Raw genomic sequence first — 21,350 nt, forward strand, 5'->3', positions numbered from 1 at the left:
TGGTCTGATCGATCCGTATTCGAGTTTTTTTTTGTGTGAATGTGTTGCAGATCAAAGATGCAAAATATATGTATATTCACAAATTAAATCACAGTGACCAGTGACAGAGCCAGAAACTTTTTCCAGGTGTGTCCATGGTTAGACTATTACAGACCGTAGCTGTCTGTTTGAAGTGACGCTTCAACACTCTGCCTGCAGCCACTGTTAATGTCAACTCCCCTGCAAATTCAGATCAAACTGAGGTTAGCAAGCGTGATAAGATCGCTTAAGCACTCTGTTTCTACTATCTGTAATTGGACATCAGCACAAAGGAGCGGGAGCTTACAGCGCTGCACGTTTCTTGGCACCTTGCCAAAGCTAAGAGTCCTTTCGCGGAATGCTGAGTTGATTAAAAAGTGCATGATTAACATGGAGTTGCAAAACTGAAGAAAAGAGTGGCTTGGATATGAGCAGAACTGTGTCTGTTGTCACTGATGGGACTCCGTCTATGGTGGGCACTATTGGATATAACTTTAACGATGAATCAACATCATTGTACTGTATGATACGCAGAAGTATGTCAGGCCTTTGCAGAAAGTTAACAGTACACCACTTAAACTAGTGCTGTTGTCGATCCTCTCTTTTCTGAATGACAAACATGTGGCAAATATAAAATGCTGGTCAATAAGTCCTTTGGTTTCATTCAGACATCTCAAGGTGTGTGCGTTCCAGGATGTTTATTTTTCACTGTTGGTGGGTGTGTAAGCGTTAAAGCTTCTCTTGGTATGCTAGATCTAGTTCGGCTCTTAGGGGAAATGAATTGGGGAATAGGTGTGGGGTATATGATAAATTTTTTTGGTCCCTCCTATTCACATATGAAGGCATGGATGGCATATAGAAGTAAACTGTGACTCCTGATCGGTCATTGAGATGATGACCGGTTCTCAATGTTAAGCTTTGTGAATTGTTGATTGAGATGAAAATTCTACGTTAAAAGAACATGAAATACTTACAAATAATTCTCGTAAAAAATGTGTTAAATATTTATCTTTTTACTTCTTGGCACATTCAGGTATTTTTATTGCACTTTTTGTCTATTTTCTAACTGAACTCTGTTTATTCTTATCCTTTCGATTTTATTGTTTTACTCTCTGGTTTATCTGTTTCTTTTATCTCTAATGTGTGCTGTAAAATAAATATATTTTTAATTTAATTGGATTTCTGTTAATGGTCTATTAGTACGCTCTTTCCCCCCCGAAATGAACAATTTAGCAATTAATTTATCTGCTTCAGTTGTTTTGAGATTAGTAATCAGGACCAAAAAACACACAAAACAGGGAGAATAGGGTGGGGTTGTGGCGGTTGGGAAGTATTGCTTTTATTGCTTATTTCTACTGTTTCTATTATTCTTTGCTTTTAAACAATTTGTGCTAATTCAGTTTGTATAAAAAAGATGTTGTGCAAACAAAATCTGATTGGCTGATTGATTAATTGATTGATTGATAAAATAAGTGTAGCTAGATGCAACTCCAGTTCTGTGGGTACACAAGCTGCCTTTTGAGGGACTGAGCCACGAGTTATCTCGGATGGCCAGACTTGTGTGGGTAGCAGTCATGGCCAACCCTGGCCATCCCTTGGCTCTGCCCCTGAAACTGGAGTTTCACACAGTTGCTGTATTCGTCTTTATATTTTTGTATGTAAACATGTGACAACAAATCCATTGTTTAGATACCGAATAATTCATGTATAATAAAAATGATTAAACTATTCTAGGCACCACACAAGGGACAACTAAGTTAACAGTCAACATCGTCACACTGAAGGTCTAAAAATAAAATAGTCCAGATGTATCAGTAATGCTTAGATAAAGCTATAAAACTTTAAAAAACTTTATGTTGAATGAAGCATTAAACAGTTGGTTGTGATACTGTGTCCATGCCTTGCTATCTGTAGATGCTTTTCATCAAACCACTGAAAGTTCTTGAAAATTGTCAGATGTCATTTGTACATTCACTGTTGTGGCGCCGTATCTTATCATGTCTTTCTTTCTTTCTCTCTCCTGCTCTCTATTTCTCTTTCTTGCTCGCTCTCTCTCACACACACACAAACTTGTTTTTCTCTCCTTGTGGTGCTTCACCAAATGTTGCTATAAGGTATACCCTAAAACCTAACCACAACAGCTGAATGCCTAACCCAAACTCTTATAACTGACCAACTAACCCAATAATACAAATTCTAACCTGAACCATAGAACCAACTTTCAACCCTTAAAATGCCATTAAATATATGGGGCCCATCATTTGGTCCCCATAAAACACATTGGACCCCACAAGTATTTTGAGCTCCTCATTTTCAGACCTTATGAAGATATAAAAACAAAGACACACTCACACACACTCGGACTCTGAGTACTGTCCCCTCCCCTCTGCTAGAGTATAATGGGCTGCTCTGGGCCTTTCACTACATCGTGCAGGCTTAACAGATCTGATTACAACTTCTTAGGTCTCTGTGTCCATCCCGCTTCACGTAGGCTGGGGCCACGGCTCTGTTCTCATTAAAGCCATAATCCATCTGCAGCACAATGCACTACATAAGTCAGGCACAGGCCAAGCTGCCAGCCAAACCACATGTTGAAGGCTGAGCGTTTGCAGGCTTTTAACTGCTTCTTTAATGCAATGTTGCGTCACAGCCCAACCTGGCAGCCATGTTACTGAACAGGTTTCTTATGCTGGGGGTGGACTAAGGTTACGAAGATGAACACCCCTGCAAAATGGGATTATTTTGTTAATAGCGTTGTTAGAGATCATTGGCACACATCGCTCTCGATGAGGCAGCAGCCATTAGCGGCAGCAGGGAAAGCAGAGCCAGCGACACAACGCCAGCGACAGGAAGGGAGAGTTTTTGCTCTGACGTTTAACACAATGCAACCAAATCCCTGGTGTTTTCCAACAAAGAACCTCTGGAGTGAGGTGTAAGACAGCTCACACAGCGAAGTGAAATCACCACAGCAGACAGGAATGAAAACTCACAAGTGATTTGCTGTCAGAGAGCAGATGTTTTTACAGGAAGTGAACAAGGAAGCTGATAGAAAAGATGGCCACAGTAATGGATTGACAGAAAGCACAGGGAAAGCGGCACCGTTGAGGCCGGCGCTGGGTACAGTTGCCTACCCAAGACTCTGCGTCACTCTGCTCAGTGGGTACCGGGGAGTCAACAGGCTGATCCCCTGGTAGGACCTCCAATACGTCCTCACTGGCCATCGCTGGGCCTCCTCACTGCTCACACTCCCAAACACACACACTCAGCGCTGAGGAGCAGTGCCAATCAGAACCAGAGCGCTATTCCTGTATCCTCAAAATCCAGGATGTCCTTCCCGCCAGGAATCAAAAGACAGTCTAAATCTGGAGCGAGTGAACGAGGCGGAGGAGAGGAAGAGAGAACAGCGTAGACTGCGCCCCACCTCGCTACTTCCTGTTCTGCTCTTTGCCAGATAGAGACTGAGGCGTCATGCACTCTGTGCAGACACAAACACACACACATACACGCGTTCGGTTGGTTTTGTAAGTGAGAGAGATCACAGTCACTCTGCTTCCTGCTGTTGGGTCTCCAAAGCTGAGAGACAGGCTGTTGTGACAGAATACGGTCATGTTAAACGGACTATCAGACCCTGTCCTTGTCGATGTTGGTGTGTGTGTGTGTGTGTGTGGAATTACAACTCATTATTTCCACCAAGTTAGCAGCACTTATGAGAACACACTGTTAGAAAAAAAAGATGAGTCATGAGGATATATCAGCCTGAGAGATGGGGCCACAGGGCAAATCAGACCACCAAGCCAACATAACGAAAATCTAGAAAAAAATAATACACCGACTCTTGACTTCTCAACCTAACGTGCACAAACAAACATGAAACACCTGCATGTTGAGTTCTGTTCTTGATGTCAGGTAGGACTACGCCACATGGAGGCAAACTGCATGCAGAAATGGACCGAAAGACAACTGGAAGCTTGCACACAAACTAACAAGCAGAGAAGTGACTTCCAAAGCAGAGATCACATATCGACAGCACTGACTGATCACCAACCCTCTGTGGTTTTAAACAGCTATAGGCGGCCTCATTCCTCTCTGACTTCTGTTCTCTTCCTGTCAGTGAGAGGCAAGCAGGTCATGAGCTCATCTGCCTTTGGACAGTCAGCAGCGCAGAGTCACTGGCCCTCCGAGCCCTCACTGCGCTGCAGATGGCCCTCTCTGACTCCCAGTGCTTTCCACAAAATGTTACACTCTCACACAGAGAGGGCAGACGTGTAAAACGTAAAATAAAAAGGCAAAAAGCACATCTAGTTCTTCTTTACTCTGCCATAGGGGAATAGGAAGTGAAACAACATGAAGTTGAGCCAATTCATGCACAGGTTCTTGCTGAGAATGTGTTAGATTAAGCACACAAATACTCTGTGCTCTGTATCTTTTTTATAGCTGTGTCTGTATCTATCTAAAGGTAGTAACACATTTTCTTACCGAGCAGCTGTGACTCTCGTTGCTTGCTGCGTGAAGTGGACAAGTGGCTGCAGAGATTGCAGCCCCCATGCATCCATACTGCCTGTCGCCGTCACAGTGACGGCTGAGCTGTCATTGTTACCTCCACAGTGATCACGCTAAAACCTTCAGAACTGTCCAAGAACTGCTGCGATGCCAGCACTCACAAACTGCCTCACTCACACTACCTGGGAAATATAGCAACAGCTAAAACTGTGCTGACCACAGTATCAGGAACTAAGATCACATAACTTTACGCACACAACTCTTAAAGTTACAGTCTTACACAGTTCAAATAAAACATGGACAGCATGGCATACATTTCCATTGCTATGCTGATGATACTCAGCTGTACTTATCTATGGAACCAATAGGTTGGTCTTAAAGACATAAAGACCTAGATGACTCAGAACTTTCTGCTTCTAAATTCAGACAAAACTGAAGTTGCTACCTTTGGACATGAGCATTTTGGGGGAAAACTATCTAGCTATATAATTACTCTAAATGGCATTTCCTTGGCTTCTAGTACTACAGCGAGGAACCTTGGAGTTATTTTTGACCAGAATTTATAAAACTGGTTTCTAGGACTGCCTTCTTTCACCTTCGTAATATTGCCAAAATCAGGAACATCTTGTCTCAGATTGATGCTGAAAAACTGCTCCATGCATTTGTTACTTCAAGATTGGACTACTGTAATTCCTTATTATTGGGCTGTCCCACATATTTTCTGAAAAGCCTCCAGCTGATCTAAAATGCTGCAGCCAGAGTTCTGATGAGAACTAACTTGAGAGATCATGTTTCTCCAGTTTTAGCTCCTCTTCACTGGCTACCTGTTAAATGCAGAATAGAATTTATAATTCTTCTCCTCACATATAAAGCTCTTAATGACCGAGCTCCATCATATCTTAAAGATCTCATTGTAAAATGTTTTCCTAACAGAGCACTTTGCTCCCAAACTGCAGGTTTACTTGTTGTTCCCAGAGTTTCTAAAAGTAAAATGGGAGGCAGAGCCTTCAGTTATCAGGCCCCTCTCTGTGGAACCAGCTGCCAGTATATGTCAGGGAAGCAGACACACTCTCTAAGTTTAAGATTAGGCTTAAAACTTTCCATTTTGATAAAGCTTATAGTTAGGGATGGCTCAGGTGACCCTGAAACATCCCATAGTTAAGCTGCTATAGGCTTAGACTGCTGGGGGGCCTCATCTGTCACACCTTTCCTCAATTTGCTCTGTTTTTCCCCCTTTTATTTCCTCATATGACATCATGTACATTTGGCATTATTGTTGTCATTAACTTGTTTCTCTTTTTTGTTATGGTGTTTGTTGATCCTTCTTTTCTGTCCTCTCAAACCCCAGCTGGTCGAGGCGGATGGCCACCCTTCCTTAGTCAGGTTCTGCCAGAGGTTTCTTCCTGTTAAAAGGGAGTTGTTTCTCTCCACAGTCGCCTCATGTATGCTCAGGACAGGAGATTGGACTGAAAGGTTTTGGTGCAATCTGTTGATTTCCATAGCTAGGAAATTGTTTTTAAACTAGTTCTGTATGTATGAATTGGACTAATTTTGAATTTAATCAATTGGATTGGATTGGATTGTGATTACACTGATTGGACTCTAACTGGCTTGAATTGGACTGATCATTGACGTGCCTTCAAATGAAATTTGTTGTGATTTGGCACTATATAAACTGAACTGAATTTAAATATACAGAATAGACATTCTCCAGTGAGTATATCAAAACCTTGAACCTTTGACTCAATCAAATGCAAATATTCTACATATCAACATCCTGCTTTACCCTCGTAAAGTGTTCGGTCAACAGTATACTCATTATGCCCCCGAGTGTTCAATGTAGGGAAATACATTTTTTGGGTGGATACATTTCGTTTCACTAATAGAGGCTAATGTCCTGCACTTATCATATAAGGGGAGAGGTAAGTCCAAAGAAAGGGATCATTTTAGTACATTCTCTCTATTTTGTTACGCAGCTTCCCATTCAATGATGGCTTAATACGACTGTGAAGTTTAAACTTGAGTGTGTTGAACACGTAGAGGTCAGTTTGACCGTAAAGCTAGTAACTTGTTAGCCTGTTCGCTACTTTGTTTATCGAACTTCCTGGCACACTCTCCAAAATCCACTGCAGAAGTTCAAATATTTCAATGCACTAGAGGGAAATTTCTGCGGGGAAAAACACAGCTCTCAGAGGGATGAATGTGGATGTGCATAGAAACACATATATGCATCAAGCACAAATCCATTTCCACATAATATAATCAAATAAAGTTTTTTTCCAAATCAAAAAGTTACATCAAGGGCCTCTTTCTCATCTTTAAGGGTTTGACAGGGACTTGTTCTTTTCTTTTAATAGAAAATCAAGCTTTCCAGATCTTCAAGATTTTAACTGAGATGACTGTGGCATATCAGACAGGAGAGGAAACCTCACACCAAAGCACCCATGAAGCAAAACTGTTGCTCTACGGGTGGAGAGCTGTGCTGCAGAAAGAGTGCAGATCATTTATTGGCTCAGGTTATTCTATTGATCCAGTATCCCACAAAAATATGAACACTTGACTTTGACTGAGATGTTTGCCCACAGAATACATCGCTGTAATTGACAGTTTAGTGTCCTCATATAACACTGGACTGATTATTTTTGCCTCTATCAATAAGTTAGAGCATGAAGGATAGTAAAGTAGAACCCAGGTGCTCAAGTACAGTACCATGCAAGAGCCTTGGGCCACTTGTTATTTCTTTATATTTTGCTTCCAAGCAGCCAGACTTTTTTAAAGTGGTCTTTAACAATAGTTCTAAAGGCCTTCGGAAGGTTTTTTCTTTGGACACCGGCTGCTTTCTGACTCTTCTTCAGTGCAGTTCTTGTATCTGATTGTAAGTAGATTGTGTTTTTTTGTTTGTTAAGCCAAACAGACCTATGTATCATTTAAAACATAAAAAAGTACCCTTTGCTTCAAGAATGAACCAGTGTTGTGTCTACACTTAACAGACAACTTATCAAAGCACCCATTTTAAAAGTAATCTTTAAACAAAGGCGCATCATTTGGTCCCATTTCTGTAGTTGCACCAAAGACAACACAGTTCGACAGACTTAAAATAGTCTGTTTGCAGCAAAAAGCTATTAACTGAAAACTTGGCATATCTCAGCATGATGTGCACTGTGTCCTTAAAGAAATGTGAGGAAGCAAAAGTAGAGGACAAAAGAAGAAGTGACAGGCCAAAAAAACAATCTTAGGAAACAGGAAAACATCAAGCGCAGCTCTGACACAGGACCTGAGAGATGCATCTGGACCTTCAGCTGATTCATCTACTGTTCACTGAAGCCTCATCAGAAATGGTCTCCATGGAAGGGTGGCTGTCAGGAAGCCATTCTTAAGGAAGGGAAACAGGGAGAAAGGCTGAGCTATGCCAAATGACACAAGAAGTGGACTGAAAATCAGTGGCAGCAGGTCTTATGGAGGGATGAATCCTCCCCAGAGCCCAGACCTCAACATTAATGAAGCAGTGTGGGATCGTCTTGACAGAGAACAGAACAGAAGCTGATTGCTTTGAATATCTCTCACTAGTCTAAAAACTGGTTATTTCTCATGCAAAAGAATAGCAAATAGCTTTCTCCCTTACTCTGACTTCTCAGTGTGTGATTACTTGCTGATTTTCTCTTATTCTCATTCTTCTAAATATGAAGTTTTAAGCTTATGTTCACTGAACATCTGCAAACATCACCTTTGGTCCTGCGAACCAAGGAAATACTGATGATGGAAAGAAAAAAGAAGCTGTCCAGTGATCACAAAGCACACAAACAGGCTGTTGGACTGCAGTTCATGGGTGGCATCGGGCAGCCCGCTGTGTGTAGCACAGGACTTGTCTGCTAATTGTAGGTCTCTTTTTAGATAAAAGCGTGTTTTAGAGATAAACAAACTCCCTGTCTGGCTTTCCTCTCTGCAGACCTTAAGATTTTCTCTTTTTTTTGTTGTTGTTGACCTCATTTCCAAGCTGACCACCGCTGCAGTGTGTGATAGAAAAACCTAACCTGCAATTAAGTTTTAATGGTCTAACCTTTACTCTGCTACATCTAAAATAGTTTGAGTTTCAGTTCATTTTGTCAGAGTGGAGGCACAGGAAGAGGCCTCAGTGTTATTTTATGTCTGATTCGCACCAACACCTAGAATTCCCATGCAGCTATAATAATGATGGGGCTTGGAGAACAGACTGTCATCCCGATTATTTTAATCACATTATGAATATTAATCATTTGATAAATTTACGCTAAGCCAGGTTTGGCATGAGGAGGTGTTTTTGGAAGCGGGATTTGTATTTCGTGGAAGTCACAGATGATGAAAACTTGTTTATTTATTCATTACATAAGCTTTAGTATGAGTGGATGCACAGACAGAAAGGTGGAAAGGAAACCAGACAGTACAGTTCAGAGGTCAGATTTCTTTTCTTTTTTTCCTTTAACAGGGCCATTCACCCCTTTCATGGTGTTTGTTCTAAACTTAAACACGGCTCGTGGAAGAGAGAACAAGAAATGCTTTGAGAGAAAATAAATGCAACTTCATATTCTCCTCACATCTTGGTGCCTTCACACAGTCCCATTCACGGATTTGGGTTAGGAGGGGCTGGGGGATTTGTTTGGAGGCTGAGGTTGTGGGGGGAGGTGGGGGAGTGAATTCCACTTAATCTCTCTGTACACACACATTTCTGCCCAGCAGCTGAAAACAGCGATGGACATGAAAATATCACAAGCGCACAACCATAATCTAAAAAAGTTGGAACACTGCTCAGAATCTAAATTAAAAACAGAATGCAATGATTCGCTAATGTCATAAAGCAATATTTTATTTCACAATAGAACATCGTAAACACATTAAATGGCAGAGGATGAGCTTCAGCCCACAACCACGTTAAGACTTGTGTCTGTCCTGCAAACACACACACGCACACACTCAAAGTCACAAGCCTAAAGTACTTTACCAGGCTAATAATGAATAAAACAGCATTTCAAGACAATATCAGCTCGATGTTGAGAGTGCTAATAGGGGGAAATGTTGCTCCCTATTATGTCAACACAGTAGATCAGACTGGAGCAGCATTCAGATGCATTGTGTTGACTTCAGGACACTGAGCTGACTTATGTAGCCCAGGAGAACAGCGCTACATGAAGTAGAATGTGCTCAGTATGTCACTTTAATGCAGCAGTTAAAGTTTGACATTTATGATTAGCCTCAGGTGAGACAATTCATACCACTTACATGGCTGCAGGAAGTAGTCTAAATTAGCATAAATACTGAAAACAACAGCAAAACGTGTTCAGCCTTATAGCATAATGGGCAGTGAAGGGCTGCAGTCAGGATATTTTACTCTTAATGAGTCTTTTGCATGTCTGCAAACTTTATCCAAGAGAAACGGTGAATCCTTGCAGGTCCTTCTTTATGAGATCCATTAAAACTCCAAGCAATTTCAAGGTCTCACAACAAAATGTGCCCCTCTGAATGAGTTAACAGCTTACTAAATGAACCTTGGACCGTGTGTCTGCTGCCCTGTTAATCCCTAAAATCCCTCATATTCCAGATAAATTCTATTACCAAATCTCCTTTCGCTGTTTTACAAAATGCAGTGCTGCCTTATGCATGTGAGCTCAACACGGAGGCATCACATGCACGAGTCTGAGCAAACAGGACAGAAACTGTGCTTAAACTTTGGCAGGAACGAGAGTCTTATGAGGGCTTGTGCTCACATCTGTCTGTGTCTGCGTGAGTGTGTGTTGGAGCAGAGTCGGCTCCACAGCTGGGGAGGAGCAGATCAGCATGAATGGCATCTTTGTGATGGAGTCTATCTTCTCAAGAGGCCTCAGTAAAGCGGTTATGTGTTTGTGTTCCCGGCTTTGTCCATTGTGAGGGCTCCTGCAACAAACAGGCGCTGTGTTCAGGAGCCTGAGGAATAAAACCCAGACGAGAAGAGCTCAGCAGTCCACCTCCTTAATCTGCCCGACATGCACGGAACAGGAGCTTAAGAAAATAAATATCAAAAACAGATAGTTGAAGGACTGTGAGACAATCCAAACATAACTTCCAGAGGTTTTTCGTCTAAAGCAAGAGATGGAGATTTTCTACTCAGGCTAAAGTGTGTTTTAAAAAAGAGATCGTAGTAGGTGTTGAATATAACACACATAACCTACTTTTCTCTGAATGCTTCAGTGAGCACCATCTGCATATATAAAAAGTAGAAACTAAAGTTATTGACCTGCAAAAGTCAACTTGAATGAGGATCTTACGAAGAGAGCAGAAGTCGTGAGGCTCTTTGTGGTTCCCAACCCAGAGCGTCTTTAACCACTCACTCTCCTGAGCTGCATCCACAGAATTTAGAAGAAAAATCAGAGGTAAATGCAAATAAAGAAATATGTACAATCAAAATATGTTCATAGAATCTCCAAAGTCAGTGAACCACAACAAAAATATCATATGTTTAAAATGTGAAAATATGCACAACCAAGCAGGTTGTAATCACAAGATTACCAAAGCGTGTTTAGAGAAAGCTGTGCTACCCAGTGACAGAAAGCCAAGTTGAAGACGAGAGTTTGGTACTTTTGAGAGGACAACGATGATAAAAACTGTTGAGGAGGAGAAGACAGAAACTGTTGTTTTACAACAGTTTTGAAATCCTATTGAAAGCTCATAAAGTTCTAATACACCAAACTGACATCAGGGACCAGTGGAGATGGAAGCACTCCCCAGTGGGTGTCCACCAGTGTCTGATCTCTCAAACAAATCATAAAGGCTACGTTCGACTACAAGCTTGCGAGGACGTACTATCTACGTCTTTCCAGAGGTAATAACTCTCCAGTGCAGCAGGGGGCAGTAATCAGTTGGAAACCGGAAGACAGCTTAGTTTAAAAAAATGCTTATTGCTTTTTATCACACCACTGTTGTTTCCTGACTATAGAAGTTTGTGTGTATTTCAGTAATATGGATAGTGATCATTTTGTTGTGGGAGTGGCGTTGGCATCACTTGGCCTTTTAGTTTTGGAAGATGATGGGAAGATGCAGCATTGTAAACCAGTTAATGGGTAAAACCATGGATTCTCTGGCTATGCTGAGTAGCCGTTCACCGTCACTCCAGATGTTCTTGATGGCTTTTTGTTGGCTTGGTGTATAACAGTCTTTTGAGAGTGCTAAAACTACTGAAAACTGAAACTAAAACATAGCAGTAACAGAGGAGCGGCAGAACTTTACCAACAAACAGCGCAAGAGGCATATCTAAGGCTAAAAGAAAATGTATAGGCCTCAGTGGAGGGTGTGAATAATTGTACCCATGATGTTTTCTATGTTTCTGTTCTCTAAGTCAGCATACAAAAGCCGTTTTGGTTTGTGTCGCTCAGTAACTTTGGACATGATAAAATATTCTGATTATATACAACCGGCTCATTGGCATTCATTTCTGAGGAGATTTAAATTCTCTGCTCACAATTCAGGGATGTCAATAGTTTTAACCAGGACTGTATGCTTCCAAAGGGGTAAGGACGGTGCTGGGAGATTAAGAGCCATGCCTTAAGGAAGGGAAAATCATCTGAAAATGAGATGTAAAGAAGTCATCTGGTGGATGGTGCAGTGTTAAGGCCACCCTGAGTCACTATAAAATAACTTCTTGTCATTGATGTGAACTCACAGGGAGTTAGTGGAAGTTATTGGTGGCCCCTGACAGATAGCCATGCTGCTGCATGACCTGCTTTCATCACTGCAATAAAACTGAGCATCGACACGGTGCTTCCAGAAATTTATATGCCTTTAAACGAGTTACTCAGCATCTTACAGCACTGAAATCTCAGAGGAATCAGGCGGCCTAAAAGATGAATGAGATACAGAATACTACTGGATTTCATTCCTTACTACATGCCCCATCCTTGGGACACATCCAAACTAAGATGTTGTGTAAATCCTGCAAGGATGTCCCCCCGAGATTTCACCAGAATATCAAACAGATGCTTTTAAATCTGTGGTGAACAAGACATCATCCCCCTTACATCTGTGTCGTAATGCTCTCTCTGATGAGTCAATGACATACTTTATTACAAATACTTTAAACTCCCGCAAGATTCAAGCAAGTCACAAACAGTGGTTAATGCTGGACATGAGGGGTGGACAGTGAAGGCATGATGGTAATGGACAAGGAAGATTAAAAATGATTATGGCAGACGGGCTGAGGAGAATAAGAGGTCCGTTCTGTTATGTAGATGATTATCCCTCTCTACCGATGCTGCTGATTACAGCAGCGCTCACAACACAGACGCACTTTGAGGAGGAGAACAGTCTTGTTAGTTCACAGTTTGAACAATTAGAAGTCTTCCCCATTACTGAAGAGAGGTTGTGGGACAAAAATGCCAGGATTAAACGTATAATCAGCACAAAACTCAAGGCGTGCCGAAGCAGTTCTTTGTAATCTAGTTGTGTGGGTCCCAGAGGCTGAAGAAGAACAGGACAATGTGATCTTTAAAAAAGATCCGCAGTCACATGCCAAAAACTGCCAGCTCTAGGTCTCCTCACAACTTTCTTATCTGGAAATTCCCTCTGTAGATGCTGCATTCTATTCTTTGACAGCTATTTATACTCCTTCGGTTACAACTCTCATCATATCCCGTCAATTGTGAACGGTGCGTGAAAAAAGTCGAGCTAACAATGGCACCCAGCTGCCGTTTGTGCCTCATCATCCCACTGTTCCAGCAGTCCAGCCTCAGAGACTCTATAACAAAAGCTGCAGCTTGAGTTACAGTTAGAAGGGTCGGCTTGCAGTTGGGTTAACTTGCAACAACCTCTGCGTCTCACTCTGCAGAAGGTAATAATAGCTGGGGGTTTTTCTTTCTGTCTCACTTTTAAGGCCTCTGGGCCGACAGAACAGACAGTCCACTGTTGAGGGCGACATCCTCGCCAAACGCACCACGTTTCCCATGAAGTCTCAGCCCAACACTCCCCATTAACCCAAAACCATTTCTGTAGACCAACACAGAGACTATCACATGACCTCCGTAGGGTGGCAGAACAACTCATCTCTGTGCCTCAAGTAACCACAAACGGGTCACACTGCCAAGGTTCCTCTTTCTCTATGCTTCAGTTTCAACTCAAACATAAATCAGGGTTGGAGGCTGGAGCCTATCCCAGCTGCCATTGGCTGAGAGGCAGGATACATCCCTGGACAGGTCGCCAGTCCATCACAGAGCCACACAGAGACAAATGAGACCAACAACCATGCACACTCACACTTACTCCAAGGGTCCATTTTAGAATCCCCAAATAACCTAACTAATGAATGTTTTTAGACGCTGGGAGGAAGCCGGAGTACCCAGAGGGAATGCATGCGTGAACTGGGACAACATGCCAACTCCACAGAGAACCATCTCCAGCCGGGATTCAAAGCAGGAACCCTCTTGCTGTGAGGCGACGGTGCACACCACCACACCACCGTGCAGCCCAGTTGCATAATACCTTTTTATCAAATCTCTTTGGTTCTATTAAATAAGTTACTTTAGACTTTTTCTTTTAATTTCAAATCAATAGTTGCTCCATTTTCAACACAGATTTTGTACAAAGGGACAGACTGACCTTTCGGCACTGAGGAAGTGCTTACTCCACAGTTTTGGTTTTTTTTCCAGCAGCAGGAAGAATGTGTCATATTTCCTCGGTCAGCTGATACAACGCCAAGTTTGAAAGAAAATGCTGTTTCTTAATTTCTTAGTTAGTTGTGCATGGCCATTTAAAAGAGCCCCTAAACTTTGTCACAATATCTGCATGTAACTCTGCAGCTGTTAGTGTAAGAGAAACCAGAAACCTGATAACAGCTGTCAAGCACGGTGGTGGAAGTGTCATGGGTTGAGGTTGCCTTGCTGCTGCACAGATTGGAAAGTTTGTAATCACAGACTTAAAAAATAAATAAAATACATTTTTTATTGCATCAAATAAAAAAAGCTTTAAGAGAATGTGAGGCCATTCATCCACTAGCTGAAGCTAAACCAAATGAGAACCTCTCAAAAAGACGATGATCTGAATCACAGCAGCATCTGTGACAAAAAACACAGTGATACAGTTGTGTAGTACATAAAAGAAAGAAAAAGAAAAATGTACTTAACAGAGTGCTCAAAAATGTCAGCAAGCTGATGTCAGACACTGATGGACAACTGTGTAACTGTCCCTCTTATTTCTTCCACATCAGAATATCAAGTAATATTTTTGTTGAATAATAATTCAGTAATAAAGCTTATTTTCTTGAGGGTGTCTTCAAGTATCTCACCTTTATTTGTAGGCACTGATTGGCCAAATACGTTTAAAAACAGCTACAATTTCCATGGGATAAACTGTATAGGAGGGAGTCAGTGACTGTCAGCTCGCTGTAGCCGACATTAACGACTAACGCTAAAATACAGGGGCCAGACCACATGTGGTCAAAGCAAAAACACAGTTTTACTTACATAATATCACAGTATTGCTTCAGTGTTGAATTTATTCTTCTTCTAATTTTCCAGCACAGGTTATTAATAATCCTTTTTACTACTGCTTAATAAAAAAACAAAAACGTTTTAAATTAAATTTACATCCTCATTTTGTTCTTCCCTTTTTCTCTTCCAGAGACAAACAGACCAGAAGCCACAGAGCATTCTATTTCCCAACCAACACAGAGCCTCAAAGCCCTTTGACATTACAAAACTGCTTCAGGAACCGATCGATGCTGACTCCTCAGGCCAACAAATGCCTCATCTTTTCTTTTGGACTTTCTTATTCCTGACTAAAACTGACAGATTTATCATTTCCAGGTGGAATCTGCTCCATTCTTCATAGTGCAACGTTACAATCCCGTAAAACTCTGAGACAAAACGACAATATAACTGAGCACAAGTAACTGGTATGACCAGCAGTCAGTGAGGGTTTATGGTTCACCAGTCTCCTTCTTTTTGCTTGCCTTCAGTGATAAGTAATCCTCTGAGAGACTGCTGGGTGCAACAGCTGGTGTTTGGGCTGGTCAGCTGAATGGGAATGGGAGTGCTGAATGAAACCAATCGACTGAAACAGGGGGGCTGTGGATCCTGCTCAGATGGACATTTGACATTTTGGAGATTTTATTTGCCACGTTGGCGTCTACGATATCAGCGTTCCTCCTCAGCGCGAGACGCACGTCCTCCGAGATGTCCCATAACGGCGTCGAAGCTGTAATGCAGCAGTCATAAGCTTGTCTCCTGGGGTGTCTATGAGACAGACAGATTTGTGCATACACAGTATAATCCTGGATTCAAGCAGGAGGCGCTGGGTGGTATACATGAGTTTGAGCCTATGTGGGTGACAGAGGGCATTAATGCTCCCCTCCAAGGAGGTCAGACAGAGTGAATTCCACAGTCTCCTAATCCTATTATCCATAGCAATGACAGCTGGAGACGCGCAATATTGTTGTGGGTGTGATGCAAAAACACCAGTGTGAAATAGAAGGCACGTGAGACCATCAGCTGGCCAGGTTGCCTCCATTCTCTTGGAGGATCGATAAAAAAAGTAATTTGGAGTCTTTGCTCCTGAACACAGAGAGAAGAAGCAACAACTCCTCTGACGTGCCTCTTACCGATAATGACTCCAGGAAACCAAGAGAAATAAAGAATTCATGAGAGTGCACGGCTCCCTCAAAGTGTACGTTGGGTTATCGAATCAGCGCGGAGCCCACATCCCCAACAGATGGCTTGATTTGCATTCCTCGCGGCCATCTGAAGGGGAGGTTGGCCAACACATAAACAGGCTGCGAATCGATGAATTCGGGAGCGCCAACAATGGCAGAAAAGTCGCATTTCTGCGCATGAGAGGAGTGAGAGATGGGCCATTTCAGTTGTTTTCCTTGATAACATCAGCAGTCATGACCTTCACCAAGCTTCAGTTCAGCCTTGATGATGTATTGAGGATAGATAAATGGAGGAAAGTGCAAGTGGGCGAATAGCCATCATACTGATGTGTCATGGGGCACTCCTGACAGGTTCAGCCTATCATCATTACCAGCGTGGCCCCTCGATCTCAATCAGCCATCCCCACGCCCCCACTGTCTGTCTGCCGGCCTGCAGGGCTGATGACTGAGCCCTTGTCATTGTTGCAGTCGTTGAGGAGGCTGAATTCATCACTCCTGGCAGAAACTGCTCAATTGCAGCTATCAATACGGAGTTTTATATAGATCCAGTCAGGTGGCTGGGAAGATTTAAAGGTGTCTGCAGCACAGCAGGGCAAATTTCTACAGCAAACGGCCGGGTATGACTCATCATGTGCTGTTTGTGGCGCAGTGATGAACGGTGTGTTTGAATGCATAAGAAGTGGAACCTGTCAAGAACATTATGTTGTCTGACACCCTGGGGGGTGGGGGGGTCTTTCTTTGAATAAAGAAACCTGGGAAGCCTGCGTAACAAACTGGGCCAGAACGTTTAAAAGAGGTCAAAAACCGAAGACAACCTTCACACTTTTCAATCACCGGTGGCTCCACTATAAACGCATTAGCTGTCGTCACAGACTGCAGTGCAAGGCTCAACATGCTCAATCTGTATTGATCTCATGTAGGTGGAAACGCAGATAAATAAATGCTTATTTAGCTGCTGCATCTACAGTAGCACGACTGGCTGCCTTCCAAGCATTACAATCACAGTGTAATAACGCTTCAACTCCAAAGATGACCATTTTTTCAAACATTATTCTTGTTTGTCTTTGGTGTGAAAAGTCAGAACAGAGATTCATCTATCTGTGATCTGAAATTTCAAGCCGGTAGAAACTGCTCACATATTTTTCTAAACAATGTAATCAAACCGAATCTCTTGTGCAAACCGCTACAAGGCTTTCTTAAAAGTAAACTCTATAAGTTGTTATTTTTTTCAGTGTAAGTGTGAGAATATCTCCTTACATCTCATTCAGTGAGCTGCTCAGGTCTGCAGTGGATTTCTACGTCATGCCCCCAACTCAAAGAGGATATATTCAGCTTCCTCATCTTTTGTCTTCAAATCATGCTGCAGTCACGGTACATCGGAAGAGGAACCTCTTTTCATCTTGCTTTTTTATTTGCTATTAACCTAACTTAATATTTAATATCATTACTGGGAAACCTGACTTCTTACTGACATTCTTTATCTAATCTAAGTCAAAATGTTGTAAAAGTACGATTTCCCATTTGCCACTGAATGCACCGCTCTGTGTCGTTTGAAGAGCAAACTTGGGTTAAACATTTCCCACATAAGCAACAGCTCTTAATTTGACTAAGCTGGGAAACAAAACACAGAGGATTGGAGCAACAGGGAAGCCCCAGGGTTTTCGGAGCTGATATTTGACGGTGCAATTACATTATTTTGGACTGGCATGGCAACCTTGGATCTGGCTCGTCACCCCACAACGTCTATCTCCAGTCCAGTGCCTAACATAAAGAATCAGTGCCAACTGTCCCTGCAACGTAAATATTTTAGAGAACTCAACAAATGGAGTAGAGTCGAGTTGCTCGCTTCACATCCTAAAGACAGTTGCTTTGAAAAGAGCTGTACATTCATGGTTTAAAAGGGAGGCATCGTACAGTGTCTCTGTGGTATTCTGACCAAAGACTATCACAGACATTTAGTGTCAACTTGTGAAAAAAATAGATTTTGTGTCTCCTGTTACTGATGCTATTATCCTATAATAGTATTTTGACCAAAATGCAACATAACTTTCAAAGAGTGTCTTTACTGAAAGCCAGGTAAAGATATAGATCCAGACAGGCCTTATGACTCAGAGTTTAAAAATGAATAAGAACATAAAAGGCCAATTGTCTCATACATCATTTCTCTGAACCCCCTACAGCTAAGCCAAGACTAAAACTTACTCTGCTTCCATGAACAACAGCTGGGGCGCTGCAAGACTTGGTGGCTCACCTCAGCCCACATAAACTGTTAGTGTTGATCCACACACCCACATCTATAAAGCAGCTTTCCAAGAAAAGGAAAAAAACCTGAAGGAACCTTCCTCCTGTGGGGAAACTTCTAAATTCCATGTTGAATTGTGGTGTCTCCCACAACTGATTCGGCATGCAGGTGCAGGCACATAAGAGGGAAACGTGAGTGGTGTGTGTCTGTAATTGCTTTGCTGTCAGACATCGATCACAACTATTTCAGCTCTGCGTTCCAGGTCACAGAATTTTGTATTTACAAAAACAAACTGCGCATGCTCTGTGCAGCAGCGTAACCTTCTGACGCGGGCTTCCAACCACAGAGAGCTCTGCCCAGGACTCGGCCCTTTAAATGTTTTAACATTTCCCTCTTCCACTCTGTCCACTGTGCCCATTTGACACCGTCACCCTGAGACCCCCCCACTCACCCGAGGACGAACACAGTGTCTGGCTGCGAAAACGTGGGATTAAATGAATGTGATTTGTAGCCAGACTGAAGTGGAAGCAGTAGCAGTTGTGGTTATTTCTATCTGTCAGACTCTCTGGTGTGTGAAACGGTAATACTGAGCAGTCACATTAATAATGTAAACTCAGCTTCTTGCTTCTTAAATTTCCCGATTTTGGGGATATTTTCTATTCTCTTGAATATTCTTGAACTGGTAAGAGCTTCACGAAAAGGAATTTTATGAGATGTTTTAGGCCAAAAACCAACACAGTGTCGGTTTTAACGTACCTTTTGAAAAGCAAATACTTAAAAATACTCCACAGATGTGCGGTGTGAAATCCATCGCATCGCACGAGAAGGCGCCGAGTTTGCACGTGTGTAGTGGTACAAGCGTGGAAAAAAGTTAGGAAACTCACTTGTAGCTCGTTGTTATTGGCCATCGTGCGCATCAGCTGTTAGATGACTTCTGTTGACGTTTGGGTCACATTAAAGCCGTCGGATCATTGTAGAAATGCCAGCTTAAATCCCCCCGTTGGTTAAACACAAGCAGTCCAGCGCTGGATGTCCTGTATAATTGCAATTAAAAATAATAATAATTAAAAATGAACCGTCGATAGTCCCGGTGAAGGTTTGATGGAGCGAGTTACGCGCAACGCAAACGGATCACGCGCGCCTTAAGTGATGAGACGGAGCAGAGGAGCCGGTAAGCGGAGGGGAGAGGACACCGTCACCTCCTGACCGCAGGGTGTCAACTCTGCGGGCTGTCCTGCAGGGCGAGAGCGAGCGCTGCCGCGGGGCTTTCCCATCATCGTCAGGGTGGACAGGACCGCGTGGGGAGCCGAAACCACGCCGGGACTGACCGGAACTCCCTGATTGAATCGCTAGGAGGAAACCGAGGACATCTTCCCTGTGGCGGTGCACCTCTGATCGGCTCTGGGGTGGGCTGACAGCCGCGAGTGATGCTGCTGGGGAGTGGGGAACAAGTGTTGAGTCTTCCACAGAACACAAGAGCAACTTCCCGGGTTTGGCCTTCAGAATAAAAGGTTCACTTGATAAATAGTTGGTAGCCGGTTCACACGGCCCGCACCTGCAAATAGGCTGTCCGTATCTACCATGTTCACTGTCGAAGTGTTCGACACCTCTGACTGTTTCGTAAAGAATAACTGCTATAATGTGTTTTGGTAACAGGGTTCTCGCCTGTGTTTGTTGGGAGACTTTTATTTTGAACCCGCAGCGGTCCAACAGTGCTGTGTTTGCACATTTCCTGAAGCGGCTGATAAAAATCTCACTGCGGCAGCGCAGCGCCCTCCTGCTTCAACCTGTTGATCCCGTCACAAAGCAGCCTCGCTTTGAACGTGATCCCAGGAGTGCTTTACGTTTCATATAAGTTGGGACAGGGCAGCGTTGGCTTTTTTTTTTAAGCAAACGTTTTCCCATTCCCGCTTAATGTAGGATATCAAACACTCAACTGTTCGAACTCTCCATTGTGGTCATTTTTTTACTCGTAATGTGTCCAATGCCAGTGGGTGACAGGCCTGTATTGCAGGTAGGCCTGTTCAGCACCTGGGCTGTTTTACTGCTGAGTCATGCTGTTGCAGTGGGGCAGAATGGAGTTTGACACCAGGCAAGAGAAGAGAAACAAATCTGAAGCGATATTTTTCAAAAATCACCACAAAAGAATGGTGAATCAGACACAGATCCATTACTGGTCTAAAACTACCAGATAAAAGAGGCTGTATAGCTTAGACTGGCGGCATGGGATGATCAGTGGGAGACGTTGGTTACAGTTGTCCTGAGGAAAGAAAACCCCCAGGAAGAAAAAGAAACAATAACTGCAGTGGACACCCACAAGAGGAAAAACAAACTCATTTTCAGGAATCACTTTAATCTGTGGAAATATCAAGGACACATAGTCACATAGTTCTGTTGTTTGCCTGGTCAGACTGGACAGATGTTAGGTTGTGCTTATTTAATCTTTACCAGGTCAGCTGGGATTTGCAAAGTTGTATTTCGATAATCCCCTTAAATAAAAACAGTTCTATTCAAGCTATTGATATGCTCGGAACCGCAAATAGAGTGGCCCCCGTGTACAGAAACTGCAAGTCCTCCTTACAGTAAGATTAGGTTGGAGTCCCGGCCTGTGGCTCCTTATTATGTGTCATCCCCCTCTCTGTGGCTGCTTTCTTGTTCTCTCCCGACTGTAAACAAAGGCCACTAAAACTCCCATAACCTATAAAAAAACAAAAAAAAACAAAAACAAACCCACAAGCCCATTAGCAAGTAAAGCTAACGTTTATTAGCCTAGCTTAGCATAGCTGTGGGACTGTTAATGTTTGCTTTTGGTGCTAAAGTTACTAAAGCAGTAGTAATTGATATCTCAGGTGATTGGCTGACCTGTTTGATGCACAGAGAGAGTTCTGTCTGAATCTGTGATGTTGCAGGGTGTTTAAAAAAAAAAAAAAAAGATAAGTTCCCCTC

At 42.7% G+C, this 21,350-nt stretch overlaps 1 protein-coding gene across 3 annotated transcripts in view; it reads right to left on the reverse strand.

Moving 5' to 3' along the window:
• The window catches only part of pkn1b (protein kinase N1b), a 40,405-nt gene extending 20,542 nt beyond the window's left edge, over window positions 1-19,863 (reverse strand). Inside the window, exon 1 of one of the 3 annotated variants that reach the window (XM_072368164.1) lies at window positions 19,289-19,863. In XM_072368164.1, the coding sequence (XP_072224265.1) occupies window positions 19,289-19,321 (33 nt within the window). In that variant the 5' untranslated portion in view covers window positions 19,322-19,863. Of the gene's footprint in view, window positions 1-3,149; window positions 3,476-4,494; window positions 4,643-19,288 lie in introns of those variants that run through there. The other 2 variants (XM_072368163.1, XM_072368162.1) reach the window with 2 other exon arrangements.
• Window positions 19,864-21,350: the final 1,487 nt, after the last annotated feature.

Source organism: Leuresthes tenuis, unplaced genomic scaffold (genome assembly GCF_036924035.1).
Source record: "Leuresthes tenuis unplaced genomic scaffold, fLeuTen1.0.hap1 SCAF_17, whole genome shotgun sequence".
In the NCBI taxonomy this organism is placed as follows: domain Eukaryota; kingdom Metazoa; phylum Chordata; class Actinopteri; order Atheriniformes; family Atherinopsidae; genus Leuresthes; species Leuresthes tenuis.